Genomic DNA, 21,101 nt, shown 5'->3' on the forward strand with positions numbered 1-21,101 from the left:
GAGCGGAAACGGGCGAGGACGGTCGTACGCCGAAACGGAGGACCCGCTAGTATAGCCCGAGTCAGTGTGACCTGCGAGCCGGAAGTTCGTTACGGTCGTCCTGGTGTCAACCTGGTTGAGAGAGAGACTATTCTTAGTTGCTATTAATACGTATGTGTGTAAAGAGTTTTCGTTTATTTGTAATAAAGTAAGGCCCCAACGGAGGCGCAACGATATATCGTCGTTGGTATTTTTGGCAAGTGCACCGAACGACGATATATCGTCGTTCGGTACTAAAAGGGTTAAACATGTGAAATATGTTCAAAATAATTTTAAAAAAGCATGGTTTGACCCGGAGTGCTATAAGTCTAAAACTTTAGTTCAAAAAAATTGTAGAAGCTGAAAATCTAATAAGCTTGATAATAATAACTTCCAAGCGTATATTATTTCTAAAAAAAACTATAGGAATCTAATAAAGTTTAAAAAACTTTAGTTTTACTAAGATATTTCTAACAAACTTTCAGATTGTAGGGATAGTTCAGATTTTCGGAAAACAATAAAATATACTAGAAGATACGAGGTTAAAATGCCTTCTCCCATTGCTATGGAAGCTTGGAATACCTATCTATTAAATTCATACCCTCCTAATATTGAATACCATTACTGCTTGAACTTAGATGTTAGTCACCCTCTCTTAGACAATCCTATTAATGCTAATGAAATCGCAGGTTCTTTAAAAAGATGTAAACTAGGTAAAGCTGCTGGGCAAGATCAAATAAATTATAATATAATAATAATATATTTATTTGCCTAAAGAAAAATACATCTTGTGGCAAGGAGACTGTCCAGCACATGTACAACTTTTTACAAAAATTAAGTAATCTTAAATTAAATCCAGTACATCCTGAATTACTTGAAAATAATTAAAATATAAAATAATGATAAAAAAGAACAGATACTTATAATTTAAGGTATAGAGAACAACTATGAACTTAGATACTGCTACTCTGATAAAATAAACTATACATTTTCGAATACCTAAAATTACACTGCTGGCAAAGAGCACACGTTTTCACCTACTATTCTAGCCTTAGCTGGAGTGCTTGGATGGTGAACAAAAAAATATTATTTATCTTTTCTCTAGAGCTTATAACCAAAACGTTTTCAAATTTGTCCTCAGTAGTATAGGGGTCAGATCAAATAAATTATGACTTTTTTATAAATTTACCTCAAAATTGGTTACTTTATTTGGAAGTGTGTTGTTAATAAAATAATCGAATCTGAAGATATTCCTGATGATTGGTCTAAAATAGTCATGTTTATGTTACATAAAAAAGGGGATAAAATGTGCAAAGATAACTACAGTGGTATTGGTCTGGTTAATTGTTTGGTTAAGATTTTCACTCAGATACTTTTAAGTAGGCTGGAGGTATGGACTGACTTGGAAAACGTAGTTCCAGAGTTTCAATCTGGCTTTAGAATTGGAAGAGGATGTCTAGACAATACTTTTATTTTGAACTCTATAGCTCAGATAAATTATGGTATTAAAAAGAAAAATCTTTATTGTCTTTTCGTAGACTTCCAAAGAGCATTTGACTCGATTAGTCATCATCTTCTTTGGGAAAAGCTTAGAAACCTGGGTCTTTATGGAAAATGCTTCAGAATTTTACAAAAATTATATAAGGAGGCAACTGTGAGTATTAGAGATAATAATGGATATTCTATAAAGGTGAAGTTGAACCAAGGGAGAAATTTTGAGTCCAATTTTTTTTAACCTATTCATATCTGATTTGGAGGGTTATTTCAGAACTAAGGGTTTATATGGAATTCGAATTGATGAGAAAAACGATATTATTCTATTGGCTTATGCCGATGATTTGGTAATTTTTGGAGATAGCCCCTCTGATTTAAGAAAGAAATTAAAAGTATTAGAGTCCTATTCAAACTTAAAATATCCTGTTGGATATTCCTCTAAAATATAAACGCCTATTTGCTCAGCTGAGATTAAATGGCAAACATTTTTCAAAATTTACTATAGACAATGTAAGTTTTAAAATTAGTGATCAAAATGTTTGTAAGCTGTGCAATAAAGAGATGGAAGATGGCACTCATATGGTGGCCGTTTGCCCTGTGTTTTCAGAGGCAAGAGGATATTTTTATAGGGAAGCTTTTGATGGCCAGCTTAGCATGGAGAGAGTAGTTACGAATCAGAACAAAGAAAGCCTTTTCCTGTTGTACAAATACAAGAATTTTTCCCTAAAATTAAGAGAATTTCTATTATTTTCTATTTCTTAACCTTAATAATTTCTATTATTTTATTTATATTTTAGTAGTGTATTCATTATTAGTAGTTGTGCGTTAAATATGATTTAAATAAATAAATAAATAAATAAATATGGTTATTGCAAAATGTATTACTTTTATTTTATTTTTTTGTTTTGTTATTTATATTAGGCATTTTATTTCTTAAAGAACGATTTTTAGTTATTCTTTATATTTTTAAGTTAAAAGTGTACTTTTATTTTGTTTTTGTTTGTAAACACAATTCCATTGTAACGACTTATTGTCTAATACAATAAATAAAATAATAATAAAAAGAAATAGTGATGTATGAACGAGGAAGTGGAGTTTTACTGAGAAAGTCTATTAGCTTGGGCCAAAACTGGGTTTATTATGTTTGGGCAAGATATACAGTCAACCCTCCTATAACGCGGTGAGTGCGAACCGCGTAATATGGAAACCGCGCTATAAGAAACTCGGATTTAACTGTACAAACCAGGCTAATTCGTAGCGCGTTGTATGGAAACCATCTACCGCGTTGTATGGAAACCGCGCTATAAGAAACTCAGAATTAGTACAAATCACATCATTCGTACCGCGTTATATGGAGACCATAAATACAAAAGACAAGATAAATTATAAATTATTTTTATTGAATTGAAGAGTTCATATAAGGAAATGATAAAAGAAATGAAACAAAAACTAAACTTATAGTGTTATAGTGTAATAGGGTTATAGTTATAGGGTTATAGTGTTACCTTATAGAAATTTAAAATGGAATCTAGTGATTCCTGTTTAGTTTTTTTTTTTAGTTAATAACCCTAATGGTTGCAGAAAAAATATAATATTCAACTCGAGTGTAAAGTGTTTTCCTCTCACTCGGCAATTTGCACTTGCACTCGCCTCGCTTCGCTCGCTCGTGCGTGCAAACCCTGCCTCGTGTGAGGAAAAGTACTACTACTTTCCACACTTGTTAAATAAATAACTATATTATTATTATATTAGAACAAATGAAGAATATTATTTACAGTATCGTGTAATGTTGTCCAATTATAAACCACAAATAAACCGTTTGAGTGCCACGGAGCGATTTTGCGCTTCGTTGCTGTCGCTAGAACAGTGCCAGCAACAAAATTTTCGAAAGAATTGGTCACCAACGAAACGTACTGTGAAAGAGCTCTGAGACGACTGAAACCGATGTCGTATACGGCTAAGAGATAAGCTTGAATGTTTATATAAACATATCCAGTTAAAATCATTCATTGGGTGCACGGAAAGAACTGATGGGACGTTATTGAACGGATAACGCGCTGTAAGAGTACCGCGTTATAGGAGGGCTGTTGCAATTTCAGCTCCGCGTTATATGGAAACCGCGTTCTGAGAGTACCGCGTTATAGGAGGGTAGATGTACTTCTCACAGAATGCTTGTAACTTGGACTATTTGAACCTTAAGAAAATCTAACAATATTTTGCAATTGAAGATATGCAGTTATAATTTTATTTTAGTAAATTACTTCGGCAATTCTGACCTTGTAAATTATTTTTTCAACTAATTTAGACAGATAAAACAGATATGGTTATATTTGTACCATTTATTCAGTTTGTCAAACTTCCCTAATTAATTGCAGCTGATATGATATTATTTGAATACCAGAAGAACAAAGTGAATAAATCTATTTAAAAATCTATGTATAAATAAACATATTAAACAGCGAAAGTAAACATAAAAGACATGTATTTGTATTTATTTTTGTCTTAAATAAATGGATGAGCGTCAAATAATCCATTTTCTTCAAAGATAAATAAAACCAACTGTAGACCATTTATTTACAAAACCGGCAATAATGACCTTGTGTGAGAGATTAGTTTTTAATTGTTCTTAATTATTCCCTCCTCACTAAAAAAAAAAATGCAATAGTACATTTTAAAACTGTTGTATAGACAACTGCGTATTCGTTACAGCTTACCTCTGCATTCAGTAGAATTAATTAATTAAGATGATATCCAAACCAAATATACCTAATAATTTTAAATCTACTTTCTGATCTATATAAATCTTCTTACTCTAATGAAGAAAATTTCAGAAAAACTACTCCATAAATGTTTTAATAGTTTCTCAATTATTCATCCCTGCTTAACTTATGGTGGCAAAGTCAAGATCTAGGCAGGCTAGAGTTATTCTACGATCAGGTTGTTTTTCCTACAAACGTTTGGTGTGGAGTTTTAGGAAATCAACTAATCGGCCCATACTTCTACAGAGAGAACTTAACTGGTGCAAGGTAACTAACTTTTTTTAAGAAACATTTTGCCAGTTCTGCTTGAAGATTTTCATCTAAAACGTCGGCTAGATATGTATTTTCAACAAGATGGTTGCCCGGCACATAATGTGAGAGTTGTTCGACGTTACCTGGACAGAAATGTGCTTAAGAACTCATTGTCTCATCCAGTGGCCACCTTGATCTCCGGACTTAACCCCAATGGACTATTTTGTGTGGGGGATATCTAAAAAATAAAGTGAACAGTAACCTTAACCCCGAGGCTTCAGTCGAAGATCTGGAACGTCGAATAACTCTAGCCTGCCTAGATCTTGACTTTGCCACCAGCTAGTGGCTCTACAGAGCGTGGGAGTCCAGAGTTTTTACTTTCCTATCCGTTGATGGTGCCCATCCATTGACAGCTTGAACCGCTTCTTTTTAAAAAAATAAGGTAATTTAGACATTAAACTGAAATTTGTTTTTCATATTTTAAATTACTATAACTTTTGAAAAATCTAATCGATTTAAATTTTGTTTTTTTTAGGAGCTCAAATACTATAAAAATATGCAACAAAAAAAATACAACGTTCCATTTAAAAAAAAGTTGGATACTGTATCTCGAGATATTGGGGTTTAAAAATATGGACCAATCACTGAAAATAAACAAATACTGGCCAACATCTCTCTTAATACTTACTAACATTCTTGACTTCATCACTGCTCAGTCCACATGAATTCAGTTAGTCATTCTCACACGAAATCATCTTTCTTCTTCAGTTCAAATTTCAGATCTTCTAGTTCTTGACACACAACCTAAACAATTGTCTCTATACCTTAGAATGTCAGAAAACTATTTCAAAAATTACTAAATGACAAACTGGACTAGACAGTGCCTCTTAAAACGGAGAAAACAACTGAACGATGCAGTTTACTTCACATAAGTTTAACAAACCTTCTCGGGAATAAGCAATAAAGAGAATAACCCATATTCAAATATGGACGTGAATAATTAATAAGCGCAGAACCAGGTTAATATAGCACCAAACTAAGTATCGATCCAAAAAGTACTGACAACAAGGTAACCGAGCGGTTAGAAGAGTGGCTTCCCAAGCTAAAATGCATTGTGGTATTAGGTGCGATTATCGGTCCAGACTACCGGCTTAACTAATTTTATGGTTTTATCCAAATTTATTTTATGTTTTTCAGGTAAAGTATGTTAGCTATCCGCTTCCATCCACTACGGAACGCAGTGGTTAACACTAGAGCAGTGGTTAAGAAATCAGAAAATCAATAGTGCACAAACCAAAAGGCCTGGATATATATTTCACTCTCAGACTTAACAACTTGCCCATCTGTTTATTTAAATTAGAATGCACTTATTTGTGCTAACATTGTCTTGTACCTAGGACTTAACATTGACAAATAACTGACATGAAACCCGCGCACAAGACTCAAATGATAAACATTAAAGAAACATTACCACTTAATAACGTGAATACTTGTCAGATATTCCAAGCTAAGTGATCAATACTATGTTTTGCGATGGTAACTGAAACCGATTTAGTCTTGAAGTATGAGTCTAAAATTGAAGCATTCTAACAATTAACTGCCTACAAACATTGCGGTCCTAAATTCTTCACAGAATAACCAACGCTCTTTATTATGAGTAAAGTGCGGTCCAACTACCAATCTAAATGTCGTTCATTCTTTACTACTATCATTTTGCTAATTAAAATAAAAAATTAGCTACTCGCTGGATTCGACCATTGGTTCTCCTCCTACTAATTAGTTCAAACTCGTTAATAACCACTTCCCTAAACCCGCTCACTGCTCCTTATTATGCCTCAACAAAACAATTCATATGGATCGTACAGTTTGTCAAAAAATCCGCTAGATGGCATAAGATGTGCCATTTAACTTCATTTTATCAAGCATTAAAATGGAGATGTCCACCATTACACCATAAAGTGTTCATTGTCAACAATAAAAATGATTTTTCTTATCTTGACTTCCTAACTGGCCAATGCAAGTGGATACAGTAAAATGCATCCAACATCCAACCATTCTTGTAAGAAAATTTATTTTTCGCAACTGTTTTCAAAGACATTTCTTGTGCGAATTAAAGCCTAAATTTATATTATAATTTATCTACATCCATTACTGATTTTGGTTTTCGTTCTTCATAATTTTCTTTAAATGGCATCTAAATTAACTATTTACACTGTTTTTTTTAGTCTTAACAAAATTTGTTCATTTCTTTGTATGCATATATTCTATTGTAGAAAAGTTATTTTAAAAGATTGTGAAGCAATGTTAATTTTCCAATAAGGTTTTCAATAGAGAATAGTTAAAAAAGTTAAACGATTTATTAAACATCAATATAATCAAAATTATATTTCTCTTTACATATTTTTCTTTAAAATTCATGCATACTCGTATAATTTGTTACTTTTTACAGCCATGCTTTCGAAACAGGAATGTCCACAAGCCAAATTCTTTCAACTTGTTACCAATTTCTCTAGGAACGCCACCATCTTTATTTCGGTTAAAAATCAAAAAGTTTTCTGAAATAATAATAATAAAATAAAAACATTGATAATAATAATAATAAAATCCTGAATTGCTAATCATTTTAGTATTATTAGAATGGTTATTTGAGCGTTCAAATTATTTTTGTTTGTTTGGTTTTTGCTGGGTATTTTACTCAGTGTCCTTTAATAGATCCATAATGATCCTGCAAGTGTCATAAGAGACCCTGAAGCACCTGCGGTTCACCCAGGTTCTCTAAGGAATTTCAGAGTGGAGAAATTAAAGATGGTCGCAACGATCTTCCCCATCAACCACCCTAAATATTGTAAATTGAGCTCCCTAATTGAGAGTAGTCTAAGTAGGATAAGTTCCACTCTTATAAATGACTATTTTCTTTTAGGAAGCCTGTGGGCTCCCTTAGGTTGGCATTCCCATATCTAAAAAGAAATCAAGCTCTCTAAGGGAGTTCTAAGATAAGAGAGCTTGTCTATAGACAAGAATAATCTCTCTCGTGTACCTGTACCCGTTCCTGCAAAATCATCTCCAAGTTCCCAAACTGGCTCCCACTACCCAAATCACTTACTGAAGGATGGGAGTATTCTCGTATAGTTTACACATCCACCCAGGTTCTTTAGGGGAAACTCCGGCGATTAGGATATCAGCAGGATGGGTTGACTACTTCCTGACAACAGACCCCCTACTCCAATTTTTCTAAGAAAGACATATCATGCCCCAAAACCTGGTGATCCACAGGCTCTCAGATAAAAAAGAACGATGCCGATAAATGAGGATGGCCACTGTTTAAAGGGTGTTGACCTTCTACAAAACACATTTTCGTTAAGTCAAATGCCATCCAAAGCCGAGTTTACTGGATAAGGCTGCTTACACCGAGGAAAAATGCAGGTGCAGTTTTGACAAATTCACCCCTGCGCCATTCAATCTTTTGACACGGGTCGACGCATTGAATAGGGTTAGATAAGAGCTGGAAGAAAGGGAACATAGAGCTTCCTTATACCGACTCGGTTGGACTGCTCCTATGTACAGTTGTAAGGGAGCCAACCTCTTGGAGTTAGAGATCGGGTTCTAAACCCGAAGGTAATGTGTTTTAAACAACAGTCTACTAGTTCAAGTGTGGAAACGTTTAAAACTATAAGCACATTGTGTTTAATAGCTGTAGTCGTATATAAAAACTCAAGCCTTAAGTAAGTTAAATATAGAACTCCTTTTTTTCAGGCTGGGTTTTCCTCCAACTGCCAAATTAGGTATTACGGAAGGGGTGGAAGCATATACTTTACTATTTACAATTTTTAAAACAAATAAAGCATAGTTCACTTTAGATTCGAACTGGGAATCTCCGACTTCATAAACACTTCACTAATACTTGCTTCACCCAATTCAAGCCATAATTGAATTTTCATTACCTCGTGCACTGGTTTCTGATCCATAAAGTCCACATCTATAGAGTAAAGCATATTTTGTATAGTCTGTTTCAAGTACTGACATGAATCTTATGAATGTTTTATCTGTAAAATAATACGAGATCTAAAATTAAGTACCATCAAATACTTTACACTAGACTCTTAGCCTCTGATGAAATCCAAAACGGCTAGATGGGTGCTATATGGTTTAAAATTAACAATATTGTACTGCAGTGCGGAAATCTAACATTTTCAACGACAAAATGTCAGTTTATCAAAAGTGATTATCAAATAATTTATATCAACAATCAAAGCAGAATATAGTGTTCAAGTATTTATTATTATTTGAAATCAAGATTTAGGCATTTATTGACTATTACAACGGCAAGACATGTGTATAAAAGTTCACTTTTGATATTCTATACGACACCCTCTTTAGACTACGTACAGGTGAAATGCAGTCCACTTACCTTTCGTTGTGCAATTAAAAGAATAGAACCATTTATAACCACTCAATTTGGCCCCTTCGCATTCGACAAAACCACTTTTACTATAAAAAAAAAAAAAGTTAAAGTTAAATTAAGCTGATTTTCATATTAGCCGGTAGCTGGATTCGAATCCAGGATCTCTGCTTTGGAAATGATATTAAAATTTTAATCTAATTACTCTCTTAAAAAAATTAAAATAAAGGCGCCACGGTAATCGAGCGATTAGAGGCGAGGCCCAACCAAGCTAAGATGTATTTAAAACAACTTGACTCTTTTAGAAAGTTGGAATGGTCGTATTACCCATTGAAAGTAAGATGTAAGTCGTGTCTAACTTCGTACTTCTGGCAGAGAGAAGAATTATCTGGATTCGTCGAATGAGTCAGATACCAATCTCCTGTAAAAAACTAATTAAAAAAGAATCACCAGCATCAAATCGTAAAATGATTAGTAACTTGAATATCTATTTTATAATAATATGTAGTTTTTGTAATCAACAATTTAGATCAAATTTGTCTGTGTTTCATTATTGATTTATACTAAAATGTTATTATTAAATTAAAATTGGTTTTTAAACAATATTTTTTCAGCGTTCTACAAAAAATAAGTTTTTTTTTTTTGCAAATTGCAACATTCGCCTCTATGTTAAGGCGCGTCTTAACGCCTTACCAACAAATTAGGTTTGTTAAACCGAGACGAAAACCCATTTTCAATTATTTTTTTCGGGCGCATCGTCTGCTACTGTCATTAGCGCCCCAAATCGTTTTCTCCAATTCCTCATTCATAACATTTAAACAAAACGTTCGCCACTAATAATTTTTATCCTAGTACTTATTTATCATATATTACTTTCAATTTTCTTAAGAAAAGAACAGAATCCCTGAAATATGTATGAATTTAAATTATACTGAACCTCCTCTATCCACTAAAATAAAATCTACGCTAATTTTGAATTCAGTAATTTCTCTTACTTTAGTGGTATCTAAGTTTTTCTTATGGTCATCCTCTAATGTATAGCATCCCCTAACTAAAGATATTTCATCATATGCAAATGAATGGCCCAAAAGACCTAAAAATGTCACTGCAATGATTCTGTAATAAATTTATTTACAAATATAGTATATTATTAAGACTGGCATAAAATGGTGTCATCAATCTGCAATTATTTTATAATGTATAACATAACACTCACATCTCACAACTAAGTACTAAACTGCTTTTAAAAAACCCCTACTAAGCATCAGCTATTAATCATTTTGAAAATTTGCTCTAAATAAGGCAGCATTTATAAAGGTTTACTATTTACTATTAAGTTACATTCGCAAAAATTCTTTGAACAAGTTGCTTGCCAGATTATAGATTTCACGAGGTATGTCTGAGAGATATAATTCGAAAGGTTAAACTATGTTATATTAATTTCATTATTATATACGATTGATGGTGAAGTTTAATAATGTTCCTTCTAAAAGCATCAATGATTGGCCCAGGATTTACCAGTTAAATCACCATAATTCCTAACAATTTTGTAAAAAGTTTGACAGGATAAAGTTTAAGGGCATTTGATAACTTCAGAACCATTTAATAATTCAGCCGCCATTATAATATTAATAATAATATTAAAAATAAATTCTGGAACGTGAGGTTTAACTAGAAAATAGGTTAACTTGAAATGTGAGATTGTGTTAGAAGAGAATATGGTCTGAATGTTGGTGACTAACTGAAGGAGAAAAGTTGATAGATGGGCTGGATTTGGACTACAACTTAGTGACCACAGAGGAGTTGAAAAAAGAAAACATCTATAAAAAATAATACAAAATAATATATAATAAATAAATAAAATATTGCTAGTCTTACTCACATCATCATGTTGGCCAAATAGAAATAAATAAATTTTACCACAGAAAAGTAAAGATAATTCCACACCTCCCACTAGCAAATTAGACGTAGTTTATTGATTGCATTGATTAATTAATTGTAATGTAGCAAATAATCAAACACAAGCAAATTCAAAAATGATGTTTCTGAGAAATAATGTGAATGATATTTATTTTGCAGTGCAAAAAAAAAAATAAATAAATAAAAACTAGAACTATCAGACATATGTTTATGTTCCCACAAAATACGATGGACTTTTAATTAATTTCACAAAATTTAAATTTATCACGATTAGTTAATCATTTTATGAATATTATCTTGACTTGGTTACTATTATTTTCTAGAAAAATGATATTTTGAATTTAGGTTAGTATAAGTTTCACAAACTATAAAACACCAGGACTTACACGCGTACAACATTATAATTTAGTTGAAGATTTTTTTAAAAAAATCTCTCCTTATCTTAACTGTGCCTAAATTTATCAAAGTAATTCATTGCCACAAATAACCATTTACTAGAGCAGAAATAGTCTACTTCTAGTGTTATTAGTTAAATTGTAAATAATTTTATTTCTTTTTCTGGCGTAAAAGCAGTACCTAACTGATGTGCACACCTGCTCATGTGGGTTATCTAGCGGCAGACTTGTAGAATGGCCCATTTTTCAGTTCATCTATAGAGATGATCTACAAAAACGATAAAACCGCCTTTTATAGATTACGGAGATACAGCAAAAGATCTTATTGATCCTAAAGCGGAGCTCGCTTTTTTCTTTTTTTTACGCAATGAGTATCCTTCTGTTTTAGGAGTAAGACAGTTGCAGTACAGTTCGCAGATTAAGTGCATTTATATCATTTGCTGTTCCTTTATTTCTCCTGTGTAGAAATGCATTGAAATAATGTACTTTTTTTTTTAAGTCCGTTTATAATATAAATTCAAATAAATTTACCGTTATTATTCAGCGACTGATACTGAATTTAAGTTGAATTATTGCTACAATTTATATTAGAGCAATAAGTAAATCAAAAGTGGCTTCTGAAAAAATTCTTTATTATTCAATGGCCAAAAAAAAATTTCGTTTAATACTTGTTATTACTTGCTAATACTTATTATTTGGTAAATTTATTATAAATATAAAAAGCTATGACTGAACCAAGAGCTTTGACAATTAAATTTAAGATATTCAATTAGTGGAATTAATCAATTTGTTCAGTGAACGGTTCATATTTAGTTATTATTTCTATAAATCTTACATTTAGCTGGTACTGGCAATTAAAAACTTATTTAATAACTATTAAATGAGAGGTATCAATCAGTATCTTCAGTATAAAAGATAATTTTAGGTTAATTTTTCCTTGGGGCAGTTTTCTTGGACCTATTCTCTCGCTATTTTTACATTTTGTCCTTAAGAACTATACTTACACAGGCGATGGCCCTCTAAATATCCTTACCAATACATCTCTGTCATATACAGCAGCAACTCATGAAAAAATTGTTACCACTTATTTAGATGTTCAGAACTAACAGTTACCAATAAAATACTGTGTACTATGTCGATTACTTAAACTGACTCAGATTTGAAGTAAATCAAGCTTTCTAATATCTACCGTCTACAATCATAGTACATCAAAACTGTTCAACTAATAACCTTATTGAGAGGAATGTAAAGTAGATTAAAGACATCGCCTTTTTTTCAAGCGAGGCTTAACATCCAACTACCGACGTTAACTACTAACATTGACTAGAGAGGGATGCTCATACTTCACAATTTACTAATTAAATAAAAAATAGCTAAACGCTGGATTCGAACATGGATCTTTTCTTGCTTGTCCAAACTTATGTCCACAACACTAATCAAAACAATTCATATGGAACTTAACTCTTGTAATCGAAAAATCCGCTAGCTAGCGTTGGCCGTGCAATTTAGCTTTATTTTACATACATTTTCGGCTCTAAAGCGAGGGTGGAGCTTTGGCCTCCAGCAACAACTTTCCCCACAACTCTCTGTCCTTGGCTGCCAACTAAAATCTAGGAACTCCCAACTTAGAAGCATCCTTCCAAGGCAGACTGATCCAACCACCTCCATCTAGGTCGACTAGCTCTTCTTTTCCCTACCGGAGTGCAATCCTTTATTCTGCTCGGCATTCTATTTTCGCTCATCCTCTGCACATGTCCCCAGCCATCGAAATCTATCTGAACTTGAGGTGCCTAGTTAACCCACAGTGGCTTCTACTAGCATATAAATACGTCAATAATACTATTTTGGAAAATGATTTGCAGGGCTTGTGAGTTGATAAATTAATTTTTGCGTGGGGACTGCATTAAAAAATAAATAGTTAAAGTTACACCATTTCATTATATTTATCATTACATATTTTTATGTGGAATGTAAGGAGTTAACTTAAGTACAACCAAGCTTAGTGAAGGATGTCGGTGTCAGATCTAGTTGGCTCAACTTGGTTGTTAGCCCTCCAGGAATTCCACCACTGGATTGTCGGTTAAATACCAAAAAATTATCTGAAATCACAATAATAATAAATCCTGAATTTTTAATAAATTTAATGAAAAAGGAACCGAGCCCTCTAGGTAAGTATTGGAATGAGAGCAGAATTTGTTGACATTTATAATCTCCCTAGTGGTTAAAAATCGGATATTGCACTCCAAGGTAGATTTCTATCATTTCAATAAGGAAAAGTATTGTATTGTAATGCCAACTTTTTCAGGCTAGGGCAAGAGGGGCGATAGCATATAACTACTTTCTTTTTAACAAATAAAATATGGTTCAAGCTAGATTCGAACTCTAGGATCTTTGACTTCAAATCCACGTTTTATAACCACTCCACTAACACCTGCCTCAACTCAATGCAATAACTAAGTGTTCATTACCTTCTACAGCAGATGATCCATAACGTCCACATCTATAGAGCAAAGCATAATTATTATAGTCTGTTTCAACAACTGCCATAAATGATGTGAAAGTTACACCTGAAAAACATAACGAGATAAATAACTCATGAATTAGCCTCTGATGAAATCCAAAACGGCTAGAAACAGGAAAAACATGCGGGCTGTATTGATTGGAATTAAAAATATTGTACTGCAATGCGGAAATCTAACACTTTCAATGTCAAAATTATAGTTTATCAAAATGTAAATGATTATCAATTGCTTGATATCAATAATCAGAGCAATATAGCACAAAAGTATTTATTATTGGTTGAATTCAAGATTTGGGCATCTTGACTATTACTCTGGGAAGACATATATGTTATATGAAAGTTCACTTTTCGATATTCTACACGACACCCTCTTTAGACTAGTCACTGGTGCAATGCAGTCCACTTACCTGACGTGGTGCATTGAAAAGAATAGAACCCTTCTTTTCCAATCACTTTGGCTCCTTGACATGTGACGTCCGAACCACTGTTCCTAAAAAAATAAAGTTGGAGTTAAATAAAGCTCAAGTCCATATTACAGCAGATTTAAGTTGGTTTTACTAGATTTATTTTATATATAATTGTTTTGCACGTCAACAATTGAAGTCATTGGTCCCTGGAGTTTTTCTATGCACTTACCGGCCTCCAGAAAATGGAAAATTGTGGGATTAGCCCTTTCTAATCAAATCTAACGTAACTTCTTTGTAAGATCTAAGGGACGGAAGCTGATTTTTCAAAATATGTAACTGGAAAGTGCTCTATTACTACAAAACACGATACCTAAATAGTTGAAAGATGTAGTATAGTACTTTGTATAATATAACAGATGCAAAGGAAGAATTAGTACTGTGAGAAAGAACAATAGACGGAATATAGACTACAACCGCTAATCTATAAAATAAATCTCTTTTTAATTATTTAGTTGTTTTGGATTAAGGAGGCGAGAAATTTAGATTAACTATTTCCAAAAAATCGATGCTCTGCTGTACAAATCTCTAAAAGTAAGAGTAGTAAACAACGTTGACATTTTTAAAACAATTATGTGCGCTAAAATAGAATCAAAATTAGCTATTAGTAAGTTGCAAAATCTATTTCCTCAGCGGGGAATGGCCTATCTCCCATACCGAGATATAGTTAATTTGGTTTTATTGATTTTACTAAGTAATACCCGTCCCTGTATGGACAGCGGCGTGTGTATACTAGTGTCTATTTACCTTATATAAATACATATGATAAAAATCAAGGCCAAAACCAGGAATCGGAAATAGACACAATACATCGTGACTGGGCTTCTAAATACTCGACTATCGTGGGGTATCTTACATATTATATCTTATATTACAATATGATGAACAAACCATAGCCTAATCTATATGAAATATAAGGTATATGATAGTCTTGTAAAGTTTACTGCTTGTGAATGAATATTTAAGGAAAACCAAATAATAAAAATCTTTAGAAAGTTAGAATATTACCCATTGAATTTAAGTCGTAAGTCGGATGTAGCTTGGTATTTCTGGCAGAGTTTTGGATGTTTTGGGTCCCTCGCATGAGTCCAATACCAATCACCTGTAAAAAACTAATTACAAAGAAATCAGTAACATCAAATCGTAAAATGATTGGAGATTTAAATATCTATTTCAACTTGATTTTCATTTACAATAAAATGTTTCATTTTGTAATCAACCAAAAGTCACAGATTAAATTTTACCAAGTGTCCAACGATATTTGTATTTTAATGTTACTATTAAATTTTAAAAAAAAGTATATTTATTTCCAGTAATTTTTTTTTTTTTTAGGTTCTGCAGAAATATAATGTTTTTTCTGTAACCAGAATTAGAGTAGTAGTGTTTTCTTATTCTTTTTTAATGTATATTGCGGCGATCATCTCAATGTTAAGGCGGGGTTTAACGCCGAACAAGCAAATTAGGGTTGGTAAACCGGGGCGAAAACCAATATATCTTTTTCCGGCAGCAGTTGTTAGCGCCTCTAAAATCTTCTCTTATCTCTTTCCATGTCTATTCGAGCTATATTCTTTAATATAAACATTTTTCTATCAAATAAAAGAAGCTATTCGCATGATTTGCGGCGGGTGTTGGTTTAGTGCTCAAGAGCATGGCTTTGTAAGTCGAAGATCCCCAGTTCGAATCCCGCGAATGACTACTTTTTATTTGTTAGAAAAAAAAAATTTAAAGTAATGTATGAGCTTCCGCCTCCGGCCACGTCACCTAATTGAATTGGTAGTTGGACTTTTAGCTCGCCTGAACAAATAGCGAGTACCGTGGGTTTTACTCGCATAATTCAAAATGCCTGGGGTTCTCCCACTTACAAGTCCATGCTCATAAAATTTAAACAAATCACTTATCTCTAATAATTTTTATTCCAGGTTTTTTTTTTTAAAATTTCTTTATCATATTTTATTTTCAATTTTCATAAAAAAAACAGAATCCCTGAAATATGTTTACATTTAAATTATACTTCCACCTAATGAACTACCATCTGAATATAATTTTGAATTCAGTAATATTACGTACTTGATTAGCGTCAAAGCCTGGTTTAATGTCACCCTTTAATTCAAGGCATTCTTTAGGCATAGTGGTAGTTGCAGAGGCACCAGCCGCTGCAAAGGTGTGGCCCAAAAGTCCTAAAAGTGTGGCTACAATGATTCTGTAATAAATTTATTTACAAATACATTTATGAAGTATAAATAATATTATTTTTATTAAGACTGACATGATATGGCGTCAACAATCAGCAATTATTGTATATTATATAATTTATCATTCACTACTCACAACTAAGCACTAAACTTATCCCGGAACCATCCTCCTATGCAATAGCTATTTATTATTTTGTAAATGTGGTCAAATAAAGACAGCATTCATAAAGGTTTAAAATTAACTATTAAGTTCTATACCCTAAAATTCTTTGAACAAGTTGCTTGCCAGATAATAGATTTCATGATGTATTTCTAGTGATATGCTTCTGAGGGTTGAACTATAATATTATACTAATTTCATTATTGCGGACGATTAATAGTGAGTTTAGTGATGTTCCATCTAAAAGTACCATCGATTAGCCGAAGCAGTTTTTATAGCAAATATTTCTACATTTACGCTCATTGTTGACATGAAAATGCCTTAGTTTAGAAGAAGTGTTTGAATTTCGAATAGTTTAATTTTTATTTATTTATTTATTTATTTATTTATTTATTTATTTATTTATTTATTTTATTTAGTGTCCCAGAGGACCACGAGCTGAGAATAGCCTGCTTGCTAAGGTGGGGTTAGCTAAGCCGTTGAGGTAATTGAACGTAATTGATTTGTAGAATGAAGACTTCAAAAGATAAGAAAAGTCAATGGATTAATTAGATGTAGCTAGGAAATGGTAAAGAGAATTAGGTGAAGTTTTGGACATAAAACTGGGACATCTAGTTTCTAGGATGATGCTCTGAAATTATTTAATATTGAATTTTCGCTTTAAATGGAGTTTTAAAATCGCTGAAATTAAAAAAAAAAATCAGATAGTACATTTTAAATTGGTATTCTTAATTTTCAAAATAAAACTATTGTCGGTTGCCGAACTAAGGTTTGAGCGGAAGTTCGATAACCATACGTTTTACTAAATTGAATAGAAAATTTAGGATTCCCTAAAAAGCTTCAGTAGGTTTTCATTTTCATACCAGTTTAAATCAACACAATTCCTAACAGTTTTGTAAAAAGTTAGAGGGATTTAGGTATATTTAATTTAATTATTCAGTGGCTAAAGTTTAACTAGATAATAGTTTAACTTGAAATGTGACTTTTTACTGAAAGGTTAATAACGTTTTCTTTAAAATAGTTTTCTTTATTGACATCTTACGTTTTCTTTATTGAGAGATAAGTACCGGATTCTTAAGGAAAATTCACATTTTCCAATTATTCTAATTTTCATAATACAGAATTACTCTAGGGTTAATAGTTTTTTTATCCCTCCAGATTTACAGAAAATAAATAAATTAGATTTTATTTTAGATGGACATTAGATGTCAATACATAATAAAAATTTAGTATATTTGAAGAGAAATAGTATTAATTCATTTTGAAATCGGCCCCAGATATAAAAGATGCTCCGGGATGTATTGGGTTCTTGGCAGGAGGAAAGATCTACCCAGGAGCCAAGGAAGGAAGAGTTAGAAGAGAATATGGACTGAAAGTTGGTGAGCAACTGAACGGAGAAAAGTAGAAAGGTAGTCTAAATTCAGACTACAACTTAGTGACCATAGAGGGATTGAAAAAAAAAAATTATCATTAAAAAATAACACAAAATAATTATAAAAAAATATTGCTAGTCTTACTCACATCATCATGTTGGCCCAAAAGTATTAAGTAAATTTTGATCCCAGTCTAATGTAATTTATAGCGCACCTCCCACTTTCACAATAGACGTAGTTTATTGTTTACATTATTTATTTAATTTTAATATATAGCAAATAATTATTACAATTTAGTTCTAAAATTAAGTTTCCGGGAATTAATCTGAATAATTATTCGCATTTTTAATTGCAGTGCAAACTATAAAAAAAACTAGAACTATCAGACGTATTGATGTCTTGTCCAAATAGGATGTACTTTTAATTAATTTCGCAAAATTTAAATTATAACGATTACTTATTTTATGAGCATTTTATATTATTATATTAGCATTTTATGAGCATGGTCTTGATTTGTTTTCTATTATTTTCTAGAAAATTTGAAAACACTCTTTCTAATGTGGCTCAGTAAGTCGTAGATATTTTACCATCCTGGTTATTTATCTGCTTAAATATTTCCTTGTAAATTATTTATTTTAGCCATACCATACACAGGTAACTAGGCGCAACGGTAGCCGAGCGGTTAGAGGCGAGACCTGTAAAGCTAATATGTACATATTGTGGTACTGGGTTCGATTCCCGGTCTTAGGCCTTGGATTTTATTTAATAGTTAATAAAAGAAATTTATAGTACAGTATGTTTGCTAGTCGCCTCCGTTCACGATACCTAATTTGTTTGAAAGCCTGAAAAAGTAGGTAATACTTTACTTTACTTTACTTTACATAGGTAACCAAGAACGTCGTGTAAAATTCATTGTTTCTATCAAATTGTAACAATAGGATTAAAAAATATTTTGTTCACACCAATTTTCATTTATCAGTTTTTTTAGTCCTATGTTCATGTACACTAATCCACTGTGTTGTTTAAATAAATACCCACACCAGTTATACAAACATTTATAAGCAAATATTATCCTCCAATTGACGTACAATCTCTTCACAAATTTGTTTTTAAAGTAACAAATGGCACTCTATAATCAAAAGAGTTGAATATTCAAAATCTAGTTTAAATATTACGTAATTGAAAACATAGTTCACTTCATGTTGTCTATTGTACGAAGTTTGAATTCTAGTAGTTCTACTGCTAGTGCAAAAACCACATTAAAAGTGAGAATAGCCTTTGAGTTGTTTAGAAATACAGCATTATTCACTTAAAACACCCTAATTCAAAACCAGTACTAGACATTACATGGATGTGGTCGTTCTAATGTAGAAATAATATAGGAATGAATAATGATTACAAATAGTTATTTATTTTTATTAAATAGTGTAATTTGTGCTCTCATGTAAGGCAAAATTAAGACTGAAATTTCGTTTTAATTTAGTGATTCAAATTACGACAGTAATAGACAAACTCTAATTTTCTCTTTTAATGTGTGAGTGAATATGATATTTATTACCATTTATGAACTTTATGATATAAATTATATTATAATTTTGAGAAAATATATGCTATGAATAAAATCTTTTGTTAGCGTGTGTGACAATTCTAAAAAAATATAAATGAAAATCAAATAAAGTAAAATTACTTAAATGATATTAATTGTAATAAAATTCCCAAACATAGAGAGGTGGCTTAGTTGTATTTATTATCTTCTATTAGGATCTAAGAAAAACATTGTTTCCTGACAAATAAAGCCCCAAAGAGAAATCAATTTCGAAAAATGGTTGGAACAATAGAAGCAAATATGAATTTGTATTAGCTTTTAGTGGCCGTAAACAATTTATATTAAGAATTCAAATTAGCGAGGAATCGGTCCAGATTAAAACAACAACTAGTCTTTTTGCCTTCGTCAGGTCGTGGCTATGAGGGTTGGTTGACTTACAGTAACTGAGTTGAATAATGGGCCTATCTTTGAGTTCATATATAGAGGAGATCTACAGAAACCTGAAAGAGCCTTTTACAGATTACGGAGATACAGCTAAAGATCTTACTGATCCTAAAGCGGTGCTCGCTAACTTCAAATTTTCTCACAATGGAGTATCCTTCTGTTTTAGGTAGAATAATTTGCAGTCCTGTGTGACTTTAGTCATTTTGGCTTTTTGCATTTGTTTAAACAATTTAAATAAAAATTAATTTTTTGATAATATCAGTTTGGAAGAAATTGCCAAGACAGATATATTCTAATATTTATTTTTAAAGATTTCATTTTTAATTTTTTGCGAGTTTATAATCAGCAGATTTCGTTAAATTTTGTGTAAAACCATTTCTGCGCTTTTCGTTTTTACGCTTTTTTCACATTAAAATTGATGACTCTTGAAGTGGGAGGTTAACCTACCCGAAGCATGTGAACGATATAATAGAGCGCTAGAAGTAATGTGCAGTCTGTTCTCATTGCTGAATAGAAGTTCAACTTTGGATTTTCGAAATAAGAAATAAATATATTAACTTTACATGCGTCTGGTACTCCCGTACGCTGCCGCTACCTAATCTCATACTTGTAGCTAACAATTACAATAAAATACAGAGAATACAAAATAAATTCGTCAGATTTGTTGGTTCATTTCCCAGCTGGGCATCCGTAGACTATTCGAGGTCGATTGAAAAGTCCGTGCAAAGTCAGAGAGATAGCACCACTGGCGCGTATCGAGGTTATGTTTGTTTAGTTAGTAGCATCTCTTGGAAGAACACACACCAAGTTTCAGCCAGATCGGTCTATTTCTTTGTGTTTGGCATTCGTTTGAATCGAGGAAGTCGAGTGATTTTCAAAAAATGGACGAAAAAGAATTTTGTGTGTTGATTAAACACTACTTTATGAAAGGCAAAACGCCTCAGGAGACTAAAGAGAAGCTTGATAAACATTATGGTGACTCTGCACCTTCGATTAGAACAGTTTATAAGTGGTTTTAAAATTTTCGGAGTGGCCATATGGGCACAAGTGACGCTGAACGTTCTGGACGCCCTGTTGAGGTTACTACTCCAGAAATCATTGATAAAATCCATGATATGGTGATGGATGACAGAAGAGTGAAGGTGCGTGAGATTGCTAGTGCTG

General features: G+C 32.3%; 2 protein-coding genes and 1 long non-coding RNA gene across 3 annotated transcripts; 1 reads left to right on the forward strand and 2 right to left on the reverse strand.

Annotated features, from left to right (window-relative positions):
• Nucleotides 1-1,371: 1,371 nt before the first annotated feature.
• Nucleotides 1,372-7,037, forward strand: LOC141447312 (uncharacterized). The gene is made up of 3 exons (XR_012454262.1): nt 1,372-4,965; nt 5,059-5,647; nt 5,721-7,037. It is a non-coding gene; the product is annotated as an uncharacterized lncRNA (long non-coding RNA).
• LOC141447311 (procalin-like) lies at nt 6,866-10,979 on the reverse strand. The gene is made up of 6 exons (XM_074114741.1): nt 10,805-10,979; nt 9,918-10,038; nt 9,250-9,353; nt 8,932-9,011; nt 8,465-8,566; nt 6,866-7,078 (listed from the first exon to the last, which is right to left on the reverse strand). Exons 1-6 carry the CDS (start codon nt 10,810-10,812, stop codon nt 6,960-6,962), a joined length of 534 nt encoding a protein of 177 aa, XP_073970842.1. The 5' UTR covers nt 10,813-10,979; the 3' UTR covers nt 6,866-6,959.
• A 2,176-nt stretch (nt 10,980-13,155) lies between these two features.
• On the reverse strand, nt 13,156-18,236 carry LOC141447313 (triabin-like). Its single transcript, XM_074114742.1, has 6 exons — nt 18,096-18,236; nt 16,290-16,422; nt 15,231-15,334; nt 14,166-14,248; nt 13,706-13,804; nt 13,156-13,336 (listed from the first exon to the last, which is right to left on the reverse strand). Exons 1-6 carry the CDS (start codon nt 18,101-18,103, stop codon nt 13,221-13,223), a joined length of 543 nt encoding a protein of 180 aa, XP_073970843.1. The 5' UTR covers nt 18,104-18,236; the 3' UTR covers nt 13,156-13,220.
• Nucleotides 18,237-21,101: the final 2,865 nt, after the last annotated feature.

Source organism: Rhodnius prolixus, unplaced genomic scaffold, assembly GCF_049639745.1.
Source record: "Rhodnius prolixus isolate KJV_2025 unplaced genomic scaffold, Rpr scaffold_7, whole genome shotgun sequence".
Taxonomy (NCBI): domain Eukaryota; kingdom Metazoa; phylum Arthropoda; class Insecta; order Hemiptera; family Reduviidae; genus Rhodnius; species Rhodnius prolixus.